At 28.3% G+C, this 13,493-nt stretch overlaps 1 protein-coding gene across 1 annotated transcript in view; it reads left to right on the top strand.

Moving 5' to 3' along the window:
- LOC111618786 (protein unc-79 homolog) overlaps window positions 1–13,493 on the top strand; it is a 125,065-nt gene that overhangs the window by 6,458 nt on the left and 105,114 nt on the right. The window contains exons 4-11 of the mRNA XM_023360355.1: window positions 3,128–3,248; window positions 3,328–3,488; window positions 5,011–5,150; window positions 6,294–6,443; window positions 8,378–8,507; window positions 8,578–8,642; window positions 10,128–10,286; window positions 10,363–10,574. Coding sequence (XP_023216123.1) covers window positions 3,128–3,248; window positions 3,328–3,488; window positions 5,011–5,150; window positions 6,294–6,443; window positions 8,378–8,507; window positions 8,578–8,642; window positions 10,128–10,286; window positions 10,363–10,574 — 1,138 coding nt within the window. The remainder of the gene's footprint in view (window positions 1–3,127; window positions 3,249–3,327; window positions 3,489–5,010; window positions 5,151–6,293; window positions 6,444–8,377; window positions 8,508–8,577; window positions 8,643–10,127; window positions 10,287–10,362; window positions 10,575–13,493) is intronic.

The following is a 13,493-nucleotide window of genomic DNA, read 5'->3' on the forward strand; positions in this document are numbered from 1 at the left end:
TACTATATTAAAAACTAAAATTTATTTGTTTGTAAGCTTAAAATAGATTCTTATTAGCCATATATTATTAAAAATGCATTAATAAATAAAATGCAGAACTGGGAATAGTAATTTATGGTTTTTTCTAGTGACAAGTAGATTCGGAGACAAGTAAATTCGACTTACGTCGTTTTTCGACTTAAGTCGTTTTCCTGGAACCAATTACCGACGTAAGGCGAGGTATACCTGTAGTTATATTTAAACCCAAATGATTGCTGAATTATATTAGGCTACATTACTACTACTATTATTAATTAAATGCTAAGTAATTTGGCACTAGAGGCAGGCTTTAGGCACCATCTCTTGTAAAATTTAATAATTATAATTAAATTAAATATCTTAATAATTAATTTAGAAGGTTCTGGAAGAAAAGAATTGGTCTGTAGTAGTAGTAGTAGTAGTAGTAATAGTAATAGTAATAATAATATAGCACGATACAATTCAGCAATTATTTGGCTTTATTCAGCCATAGATACTATTTACTGACAATTTTAATTTTAATTCTTATTGTAGCACATAAGAATTAAAATTAGTACATACAACAGCTTTCATCAAATCAGTTATGTGCTTAATTAAATGCTGTAATTAAATGCTATCTTGTGATACTAGCTGCTAGTTGTTAACCATGGACACCACATCCTCTGATTGAGAATAACAGCCCAAGGACATGTGTTTAGAAGTCTCCTTTCTTTGCAGCAGTGGTTTGTTTATGCTTATTGTCAGTCATTACAATTGTTATTAAAATTGTCAGTAATTATGCAAGTCTGACTGAATAAAACTATGGTTAATACAGCTGACTATGAAGTTTTTTGTAAATCTAACTGACATGAACCCTGTATGATTAGCACCTCTAATGGCAATTTTTGAAACTACTTTTTTCATTAATCTCTTCTTTGTGATCTGAAACATGTGCAAAACAAAATTTAATGAAGTTTTGTCCATTTGTTCTCTCTACAGAAAGTCATAGAATAGGGCAACTTTAATTTAAATTACCTTGTACAATTCATTCATTCTAAATAATTGAGAAATTAGAAATACATCATAAATAACATATGAGAATTGCAGTCATGAATATAAAAATACATCAGAAATGCTGCCATGAGCTTTCTGCATTTGAAGAGAGAACATTTTTCTTGTATTATCTATATGCTTTTTTTTTCTGAGATAAAAATATTTCATAATTGTAATTCAAGAATAAGTTATCACAAAAATTATGGCTTATAAACCTAATTAGAAAATATGACACTTGTTCACAAAATATTTTCAATGAATAAAAAGCATATAGTTTCATAAATCATGCAGACATATTTATTCATTTACATTCAAAATTATTCATACACATATTAATATTTTATCTTATTTTAGAATATTAAATTAGATTAAAGTGTTAAATTTCCTAGTTTAAAAATTTTTCCTGATTAAAATTGCTTTTTTTCTGAATTAAAAAGTTTTAATACATAATTTATCAATGATAAAATCATAAAAAGATTCATTTTGTAATTGCTTAAACCTGAGTATGCATTCAATGTTATTTTTTCAATGTTATTGTATATTCTTATAATAGTTCTATATTAAAAAAGTTAAATATCTTCAATAATAAAGATAAACATCAAAAACCAGCCACAAAGAAGAATTTTTATGTAAAAACATAAAAACGAATGTTTTCCACTGTATTAAATGGTCATCTTCAGGTTTCTTAAAAGGAACAAAATATAGAATATAAATTTAAATTAAAACAAACAAAAGAAATAAAGTAAAAATGAATGTCATGTGGGGAGTCTTGCGTGATATGGAAGGCAAGATAAGATGTAAAGGAAATTAAAATACACAAAAATTATAGAAAAATTGTGGAAGTTTGTAGAGTGCCTTCCATGAAGATGAGACAGAGTTCACCTCTTTATAATTGATGGCAGTTCCTCTTCTAGAAGTCTTATAAATCTTAGTATTCCAAATATTTGAGAATGGTCGGGGTTAGAGGAATAGTGCAAAAGACATGTCTGATCAAAAGCAATATGGACATCATTGTCATAGGTGAAGGCAGCCAGGGCAGTGATGAAAAGACCTGTCCTGATGGAGTATTCATGTTCCTTAATTCATGTGTTTAGGCATCTTGCTGTTCCTCCTACCTACCCCCAAGGATGTTGACCCTGCATCCTGATTGGGATGGTATACATAACTGGCAGAAATTTCCTCTCAGATTGGTCATTAGCATTCTTGATCATTGAAAAACAGTAGGGCTTCTTCTGTAAGTGATGATGAAATTACCCATGTGTCCATGTAGATGTTGGAGAGGGTCTTGTCATGGGTAACCATGGTGGTGTTTTAGTGGCTTTGCTACAAGGATACTTTTGGTGATTGAGTTTTCAATAATGAAATGTAAAAGTGTTACAAATGTAGAAATTTAAACAGTATTAATTATAATTTATTAATTAGTTAATGAAAAATTTTAAATTTATAGTTTTTATCTTCTCTTTGTATGTTATGAAAAAAGCATATTAATTATATTAATACAGTAGAGCGTCGATTTTCCGAATCAATTGGGGACTGGGGTTGTCCGGATAACTGATTTACATACGAAAAAATAGTTTAACGTATCCGATGTCGAAATTTTTCTCTGTTGCGTGTTGCTTTGCGTTGAATTTTCGTTGATATTAAGCCTAACAAAGACTATTGTATCGTTAAAAATTATTTTTTTATTTTGTACAAACAAAATAAATATATTGAAAAATATAAAAATAATAAAAAATTATACTTCAGATGTTAATTTAGTATCAAAAACGTAAAATATTTGAGTAGCCCAAGACATAGCCAAAGATTGAAGCGCCACAGCACTGGCGAAAATTTAAATTTGCCGACTGGAATTCTTTCGGATGATTGACTTTCGGAAAATCGACGCTCTACTGTAATTAGTATTCTTTTAATATGTATGTTAATTATGTTAATATGCTTTTCTCACATATTTTTAACATTGAAAGTTTATATTATATTATTCTCATTATTTGTAAGATTTTTAACTTACATTGTTTTTATTTTGATCTATTAAAATATAATCTATTCTTTCAGTTTTAATGAATTTAAATATTTTCAGTTACTGCCAAAGTTCGCCATCTTCTGGATTATAACACTCGAATTCAACAAAGTATTCTTCCTTTACCTTCAGGAACAGATGTAGCCAATACATTGAAATATTTTTCACAAACTTTACTTGGGTAATTTAATTTTGGATGAAAATAATAAATGATATTGAGTCCATGACTTTTTATAACATTTGAAAGTTGTTTATTTTAGTGTGCTTAAAGATGTTCCTACTATTCCACTTACTGTTATTCGTTCATCAGAAAAGGATCATTATCGAACGTCATTATTTCCTTGTTTAGATTATAAAGGATTATATCATGCTGTTGTTCAGTTAGTGGATTCAGTTCCTTTAGTTCAATATGGAGCACATGGTAAGCTAAACTGTTAAATTTTAATTTACATTTATATTAATATATGTTTTAACATAATTTATATGATTATTTTATCATCATGTCTTGTTTGAATTTTTACTTAAACTTTTTCTGAGAGTTTTAAATTTTTATATTAATCAGGGGTGCACAACCTGCGGCCCGCGGGCCACATACAGCTCCTTATCAATGTTTATGCGGCCCGCGGACGGTACAGGCCAAATACCTTCTTTAGAAGTTTCTAAGTGTAGAACTTTTCCCTTTCACAAAGTCATTAGCACCCAACTGTTTTATAACTTTCCCTGAAGTGAGAAATGGGGGGTTGTTCTATAAATAAGTCTATTTCTAGCTAACACTTTCTGGTTTAGATATCGAATATTCTAAGTCTAATACATAGTATTATAACGATTTTTTGAAGAATCAAATAAAATAAAATGATGTTAGAACGTCATTTCCGATGTTATCAGGAAGTTTCTATTTTGGCGGGAAATCTTCAATTTTATGCTTCGGAAAACTTGCTTATTCGTCTAAATAGCGTCAAATAACAAAAATAAATGAAAATAGCACTGAAAAACTATGAAAATAATGATTTTTTATGATTTGTTTACATTTTAGATTCTCATTGGTATTGTCGAATTTGATTCAATCTTTTCTGAAAAGATGCTTATTTGTCAACCTAATATCATTCAAACTAGAAAAAACTAACCAGAGTTCAAAAAGAAATCTACAAAAAGCTATAACAACCAATAATTTACAACAATATCTCTCCATACACTAAGAATAGAAAAAAATTTTTTCGCATCAAATTTATTATTATTAAGTTGGACCAAGAAAATTAATACTGTAGTTGGAATAGAGTCATTATGACTAAAAGGAAGCCGTTTGCACTAAAATATTTTGGATTTAATAATTATTACAAACTGCGTCAAGCCANATTTTATGAATAAACAACTTTAAAATTTATTGGGCTGCAATGTTCAAATTGCAGATCTATAAGTTTCCATTGGAGTGCATCTGATTGTTGATTTGTTCTTTCTTAATCTCAAGAATGCAGTTATATAGATGAAAGTGGAGACCAGATATGGAAAGCTTATGGGCAGGAGGTCCTGATTAACTATACTAACTTTTGGTTTGGACCTGAAAGCACTTTATTTCAATTCAAAAATTTTCCCCAGAACAGAGTTAGATAGATGACTGGTATGACTTTGTTGTTAACAGGAAAAGTATGATGTACAAAGGCAAGATACTAATAAAATCGAGAGCATATATTTTTAAATGAAATTAATTAGAAATATGATTAAAAATTGCAGCCTGTCTTTGTAATGATGTCACAATAAATAATTGCTTGTTTATATATAGGATTAAAATTAATATTTTCACCATTTGCATTGAGGAGCTATAATTTTGTTTATTGTTGTGTTAAAAATCAAAATGGTTTATATTTACAGATATTATTTTTATTTTAATTAAAAAATTCATCAATAACATTTTCATAATTTTTTTGATTATTTGCTTTAAAATTTAGGTCATGTTTTGCAACTTATGAATGAAAGGCTACATATTGGGTTTTTTGAAGAAGAAATATTGCAAATATTTTGTGATTTATGTGAAGCTGTTTCACGCTTACATCACTGTCAGACTCCAATTATTCATAGAGATTTAAAGGTAATTTTTATGAAATTTTCCTTTAAATAATTTGAAACTATTATAAATATAATTAATGTGGTAAAATCTGATAGATATTTGTGATTCAATATTTTTTTTTGTTTTTGGTCAAATTATTTCTAAATCTAGAACTGTATACTGTGTGTGTTTGTTAGTTATTCCTTTAGTTTTTTTGTTGAAGAATTTGAACAGTTTATTAAAAAATTTTCTGTATTTACAAAGTATGGCTATCATCAAAAAAGAAGAGTGTTTTATAACTTAAACAATTGTATATTATTTGTCATATTAATTAAATTGGCATAACAAAAATATAATTATAATTTTTATTATATGAAACTTTAGGGTTTAAATAAGAATTAAATTAATTTAATGTATTCTCATAAATATTTAAATTAGAAGTGTTTATTAAAAATATTTGTACATCAATTTAATCCATTTATGAAGAAAAGTTATTGAAATTCAAGTGTTGTTTTACATGTTTTGAATTTTAATAATTATTACACTTTCTGGAATTTCAATACTTTTGTAATATATTTAAATATCTGTTAGGATTTATTGTTATAAGGATTATTATAAAAATGAATCCTCTTATTATTATTATATGAAAACTATATACTTTTAAATTTTATATTTAACAAAATGCAGAATGTATATACATATATACACTCTACAGTTTTCAATTCCAAGATAACTCTTCACTTAAGGAAAATCTACATATATTTGTGGATAAATGTTTTTTGATAGTTTTGTCTCTTGTTTTCATTTCATTATTAGAAAAAATAATTTAATTATAAAAATTTAATTACTTTAAACTTTTTATAAATTGGAAAGTTTAGTTTATATTGCATATGCACTAATGATTTAAATCAACTTCCTTAGAAATTATTTTTGGGGTTCTTATACATAAAAAAATAATTGCATATTCTTTCTCTCTTTTGTTTATAACTTTCTTTTCATATGTTTGCACTCCAGCATTCTAACCAGAAATGTGGTGTGTACCAAATATAGAAAGTCAAAACAAGCTGCTCACACTGAAAGAAATAAGCAAATATCAAGAGGAAATTTCTGTTTCTGTATATTTTTGGAATTTTACAATATTGAGTATGAGTTGTGGATGATTATGAATTTACTATTCATATCTAGCTCACATATCTGCAAGAAGAATCAATGCATCTTGAAGAGAGTCAAATAAAAACAATCAGAATACATGGAATTATTGTATTTTATTTTTTTAAAGCACTTCGCTACCAATTACTTGAATGTTTAATGAGCATGAAAAAAGATGTGATGAAGGTAAATGATTTTGCAACTTTTTTATTATTAATTATTTTAGAAAGAACAAAACATACTAAATTAATATTTTAGTCTTTTGTATTGAAAATAAGTAGACATATATCACTTCTACATATATTTAGTCTAGTTTGTTTTGTTATAATGCCATATTGGAGATAAATGTGAAAAGTCAACTTTATAAAATAATATATATACAGTAGAATCCTGATTATCTGAGATAACATGAACTGATGCTATCTTAGATTACTGGAAACAGATAAAACAGATGGCCATGGCCATTTTGGATTAAAAATTATGAATATAAAAGATATATATATGCACTTTTAAGCCTCTTTTTACACCTTAGTGAATTTAATAATAATTTTTTACAAAATTTACTAGACATATAATACATACAATAGTTTTAAGAATAAAACTAGAATAAAAAAAGAATAAATGTGTAATTATTGTGGTTACATTTTAATATGAATGATTTATCTCACATTAAAGTTTAATAAAAGGTAACAGAAACAAATAATTTTGTAATATATGTTATTGTTTTACACTTATATTGTTGATATATATATCATAAATTGGATTTATGAGTTTAGGGATGATGATGATGATGATGATATATATATATATATCATCATCATCATCCCTAAACTTATAAATCCAATTTATAGTTAATTCAAATTAAATGATCTGCCAAATAGTAGCAGTAAAATAGCCCAGTTCATTATAGTGATTGTTTAGCTTTGGTTAAGTTTTTTAATATATTATATGAATATTTTGATAATATTAATGATTTGAAAAATTTTACATTTAAAAAATGTTACTAAATAGAAAAATCTTATTTGGTTAATTAAATCTAAATTGAATTAGTAGATACTTAATATGCATATCAATAGAGAGTAGATCACTTTTAATAATGTCCTATGTTTGATTGCACTGCAGATAAAAAACAAACAGAAATTATATATTTCCGTGTTGAAATTTATTAAAAATCATCTGAAATTGCTATATTTGTTCAATTCAACTGCAAAGTCTTAGATCACTTACCAGTTGTATTTTAGAATCTTTTGATTTTATTACGAAGGTAATCCCAAAAGTAAGGTCTCCTATTTTTTAAAAATATAAAGAAACGTTAATTTTCAATAATGTTTGCATCATTTTAAAGCTTGAACATTTATCTATATTTTTACATAATTGGCATTTTGGTTGATGCATTTTTGTAGGTGCTGTAGCAGTTTTTGTATGCCCATGTCATACCAGCTCTCTGCCATGTCAAGGGACCCATCTTGTGCACACCTTCCAATATTGCAACTTTTTCATTAAAATCCTATGAATGATGCTTCAGGAAACCCCAGGAACCAAGTTTCAGAGATCATCCAGAGTGATCTGCTGATTTTCATACATGGTTTGCTCAACCTTCACGACTGTCTTGTCGGAAATTGGTGGTCTCCCACTTCTTTCTTCGTCATGAATTTCAGTACAACCAGCTGCAAACTTCCTATACCAATTGCAGACATTTTTGACATCCATGCACGACTTTCCATACACTTCCATCAATTGGTGATGAATTTCAATTAGTTTAATACGACATAGCAGCGAGCTGGTATGACATAGGCATACAAAAACTGCCACAGCACCTACAAAAATGCATCAACCAAAATGCCAATTATGTAAAAATATAGATAAATGTTCAAGGTTTAAAATGATGTAAACATTATTGAAAATTAAGATTTCTTTGTATTTCTAAAAAAAATAGGAGACCTTACTTTTGTGATTATCTTCGTATAATAATTCAATACAACAAATATTAAAATAGTATTAAAACTTAGTTCTGTTTAAATTTTCAATTTATAAAATAAATAACGATAAACAAAAATGTATGTGTAATAATAATAGTAATAATTACAATAATAATAATATTTATCATATTTTATTTTAAGGATATGTTTTGTGTAATTGCGCACGGCACAGCTAAAGCAAGAAGTCATGCTATTGAACTATTGTTTCAGTACTGGCCATCTTTAAATAAATGCATTCATGAAAGGAAGGGCTTGACTTTTAAGCATCATGGTAAATGAAATTCTTAATAATTTTAATTTTTAAAAATCTATATTAATATAATTATTTTTTGCAACACAAGGATGGAAACCATTAACATGTCAACAAGAAAATTGCTTAAGTCCTGTCAATAATGAAGTAGTCAAGGTAATATATTAGATGTAACAATATAAAACAAAATATTATAGAATAATTCTGCATCAAAATGTATACGAATATTTTTAAATTTAATATTATCATGGAGAATTTCTTGACATTGTGTGATAAGCAGTTACAGTATGTAGCATGAACAGCAAAAAGAAGTGCAAAGCCTTACACACAATAATTTTACTATTCCATAATAGTTTTTTTTGCAATGAAATAGTAGGATTATGTATTATTCTGCAGATATGACATTGAATTTAAATCTAGATACTTTCCTTTTGAGAATTTATTAAGAATAATATAAAACGTTTTAGATGAGACAATGCATAGAAGAATTATTCAGTCTTTGACACAAACTTTTATTTTATTTTTTCACTTGTAATTAAGGAAATGCATAAATTTATAATATATAAAAAATAATTTCATGCTTGTTTTTTCTTACTTGTTTTTTTTTCTTCATTGTACTTTTTGAGTTATACATTCTTGTTAACTGTTTTTTGCTACATATTGTCACTATTAGTTAGATGAAATATAAAATTTTTTGGGTTAACATCTCATTTAAAATGGATCAAATTAGAAAATATTTTCTGTAAATTTTTTTAATATATAGAATTATTTTGTTTTACCTTATTAAATTTAATATTTAACTTATTTTATATATTTTAATAATAAAGAAATAACAAGTAAAATGGCCCGATTTTTGGGACAAGACTATGTCTCAGAGACTCAGAACGCGATGCAATCGTTCAAACTTCACCAGCCATGGCTATGACCGTGAGGTTGTCCACGAAACATTTTTGGTGAAATTAACCTATCAAATGTTGAAATTTCTGTTTGTTGTGTGTCACCTCGGGTTGAATTTTTGTCAATGTCTAATGAAAAGTTTCTGTTTTTGAAAAAAATAATCGTGGCTATTGTATAATCCAAAATTATTTTTTAATTTTGCACAAACAAAATAAATATATTAATAAATGTAAAAACAAAAAAACATTATATTTCAGAACTTACTTTTAATATAAAATTATGACAACTAGCGTCATCTAGTTTCAAAAATGTTCTGATGCTGAAATGAGATATCTCAGGTCAACTGGTCAAGGTCAGCAGGTTGCAACCAGAGAGGTAAATGGGTTTTTTCAAAGATTCGTTTGTCAAAATTCGATTTTGCAACATTTGCATTTCGAACTTCCCAGCGATATACACATGCACAAATCTCGCACTCTTGCCTGTTTGTAGAAAGATGTCACCATTTTGTATTTTATTTTGACTCAGTTCTTGATTCCTGAATACCTACAAGTCTGATTTTTTTTTATGAGCACATGATTTGGGCACCTAATATTCTGTGCTAAATTGCAACTCCTGACATGTCCATCCCCCTTATACCTCTAAGGTCTACACCTGTAACGGCATCACAATTTTATAAACAAAACAGTCTTGTCAAAAAATATTTTAGAATTTTATATATTTTTAAATAAAATTAACATTTTACAGATATGTTTTGACCATGTGATAGCTATTGGATCAGGAGAACATGCTCCTCCTCTTCATGTTTGCCAAGATTGTGCAGATCAAATTTATCGAGAACATTCTTCTAATCTTTTCGATGTTCTTTTACCAATAGAAAATATTTCAGCAGTGTGTGAAAACAAAGTATATGTTTAAATTTTTAAAATTTATTTTTATTAAAAATTTATAAAAGTAATAATTACCTGTATATATATTTTAGAATTGCCGTTCTACTGATAATTCTGCAGTTGCAACATGTTTTTCTGTTGAATGTGCTAGGAGTAATGGCAATAAGCCAATAAAATACTGCAAAGAATGCCACTTAATGTATCATGAAAAATCTGAAGAAAGTCATATGGTGCATGGAATTATTCCAAGTCCATGGGAAGTTGATCTTGAAACTCAATGCTACATGGTTGAAGCTATTATAAGGTTTGATTTTATTTTTTTGTTGCAATTAATATGATAGTTTTTGAAAATTATTTTTTAAAAAGACCTATAATTTATAACTATTGAACACAAGACTGTTATTATTAAAACACTTGGCATTTTTCCTCTTTATTCAGTTGATACGGGTACTTTTACACGTTTTGGGCGTATAGCCCCTCATTAGTCAACTGATAAGAAGAAACATATACAATAGATTATTACATTTTGTAAAATTAACTGTATAACAAATCTAAAATATTTAACATCTAAGACATACCATTAAATATGCAATGACACGGTTTCAAAAAACGAATCAACTATAATTTATAATCAACCAAAAACTTATAGCTTACAGTAACTTTATAACATATAATCCTTTAATTGTCCTATATTATAAATTTTTAATTAACTAATTTTATAAAAGTATAAAAATTGTGGTTCTGAAATTTATATAAAAAATTAATATATTATACAGTGGATGTCATTTATTAAAATCACATTTATTGTTATTAGTTTTTTATTGTGATCAGTTTTTAAAGTCCTGAGACAGTCATATATTTTTTATGCAAAATTCATCATTTAATGTGATTAGTATACAACAAACTACATATTGATGATACCAGCATAAGCTATTTCAGAAATCTGTATCCTGTCTACACACTTGTGTTATGTTAGCAGCTTCAGCTCTCCCCTTTATAGAAGATGCTGTTGATTACTGAAATGGACAAGACAGAAAAATCTGGAGCTATAGACTAGTAGCAGTTTGTATGTTGTCAAGTCTACCATGCTGCACATCTGTTAGCTGATTACTGTACATTTACGTGTTTAGGATGGGTATATTTACAGTAGTTCTTATAAAAGAAGCTCCAGACTCATCCTGTACTACTGTATTTTATAGAAAGTAAGTTATTTTCAACAATTCTCAAGGTCTCTGCACTGTACTTTATCTATTTCAGTCTTTACTGTTCAGTATCATGAATAAAGTGTACAACAGAAGACATAATGGTCTATATTTGAAGGATAAATTGAAGATTTTAGAACATTATGATAATCTTTCAAAAATGAGCCAAAGAAAAGCTGCAGTCCATTTGAAAATTTACAGCCTTTATTGTGCTTGCTTTTGAAGAACTGAAACAAACTTGCACAATCTAATGAGAACAACAAAACTACAAGGCATCATTGTGGGAAAGATTGAGAGGTAGAAACAGTTTTAAAGTTATGATTTATGGCAGTATGAGAGAAAGATCTACTAGTTAACAGTTCACTCATTCATCAGGAAGCCAATGACTTTTTTCTAAAATAATAGAACAGAGTAAATTTATACAAACTGATAGATGGTTTTCTTGCTGGAAAAAAATGCAAACACATTGTTTATAAATGAATGCACAGAGAAGCAAAAGATTCAGATTTCTCTTTAGTTCTTGGATGACAGAAGAGTGGCCAAACTCCTTTCTGAACTTTTTCCTTGCAATGTTTATAATAAATAAATAAAATCTAACCAGAGAATAAGAAATAGAATAAACAGAGCACTTTGTAACTTCAGCAGTAAATTTAATAAATCAAAACATTTTTGATCTAATATCATAGGTCTTCCTCTTGTTTGTGTGTTTTATTTTAAATTCATGTACTTCACTAAATAAAACACACAAACAAGTGTGACCAGAGGGTCGCCACCTCTTTGGTGACTCATCAGGACTGACACCACTGAGTCTTCTAGGATAGACACAGAAACCTTAATGGCCACAAATTCAGAATTTGTACAAATGGTCACGTGTGCGGGCGATGGAGGAGGATTGAGAGCCGGCTTGGAAGTGAATCACTCAGGTTAACAACTAAATAACCAATTTAATTCAACTAAAAAGAATACATAGCTTCATATATCGAATAACGGTCGAGAGAGAGAGAGAGTTTACAAGAAACTGTGAGTTGGTATAGATATCTGTAATGCACTTAATTGTGCGGACTTTCGGATCAATGAACTTTGGTTGGTCAGTCATTGGGAACTTCTTTTGGTTCAGTTGGCTGGAGCGGTTGGGAAGGCGTTATATTTTTCTTTTGCTTGAACGGCAGCCAAACTGATGGAGAACTGGAGGATATAATAATCCGGGCAGTTTGACAGTGTTCTAACGAAACACAGGGTCAAAATTCTTGATAGCCTGAATGACGACAATACCTCTCTTTCTGTTCAGGGCATCTCGTTGATGCTCTCATGAACTCTTAATGACCCCTTGTCCTTGAATCAGTCTTTTTATACCTCCAAATCACGTTATCCTTTTTCACCAATTGGGAATTTTTGCTCTTAGTTCCCAGTGACACATTCAATGAGTTCCCTGGAAAAGGAAACAACTCCGGAGAGAGAGATGTGATCATTCTCTGGTAATAAAAATGGGAAAAAATTTTTAAAAGACGAAAAATGAATTTATCAGGTCCAGTCTCTCACACAAGCATATCAAATGCAACAGAAATAATTTAAAAATTAAAAAGCATTCTAACGATAGTGCTCACATAGAAATTAAAATTAACAAATTAAACATACAAATAAACAAAATGGTGTAAAAGTGATAAAAATAGAGATTAATATAAACAAAAACAATTATAAGATGACCAAGTCCCAAGTTACATTTCATAAATGGACTTCCATGCTGTAGGCAAGGTGTCAGCATCCCTATGATTGATACAAAATAGAAATTTTTAAAGCCAACCAAAAACTAACAGTTCTAGGAACTTAATAGTATTAGGGTTCCCAGCAGGTCTAATGATTCTGGCCTCTTCCCATTTTATCCTTATATCTCGTTTAGTGGCATAAGCTGCTAATGCATAATCCTTGTCATTATGTAGAATTCCAAAGACTTGAATAGGATTACGCCTATATACACTGCTTACGATGCTCATATAGGCTATTTCTTTATGTATTCATCTTAA

Source organism: Centruroides sculpturatus, unplaced genomic scaffold (genome assembly GCF_000671375.1).
Source record: "Centruroides sculpturatus isolate CEXI.00-Female unplaced genomic scaffold, Cexi_2.0 scaffold13, whole genome shotgun sequence".
Taxonomy (NCBI): Eukaryota; Metazoa; Arthropoda; class Arachnida; order Scorpiones; family Buthidae; genus Centruroides; species Centruroides sculpturatus.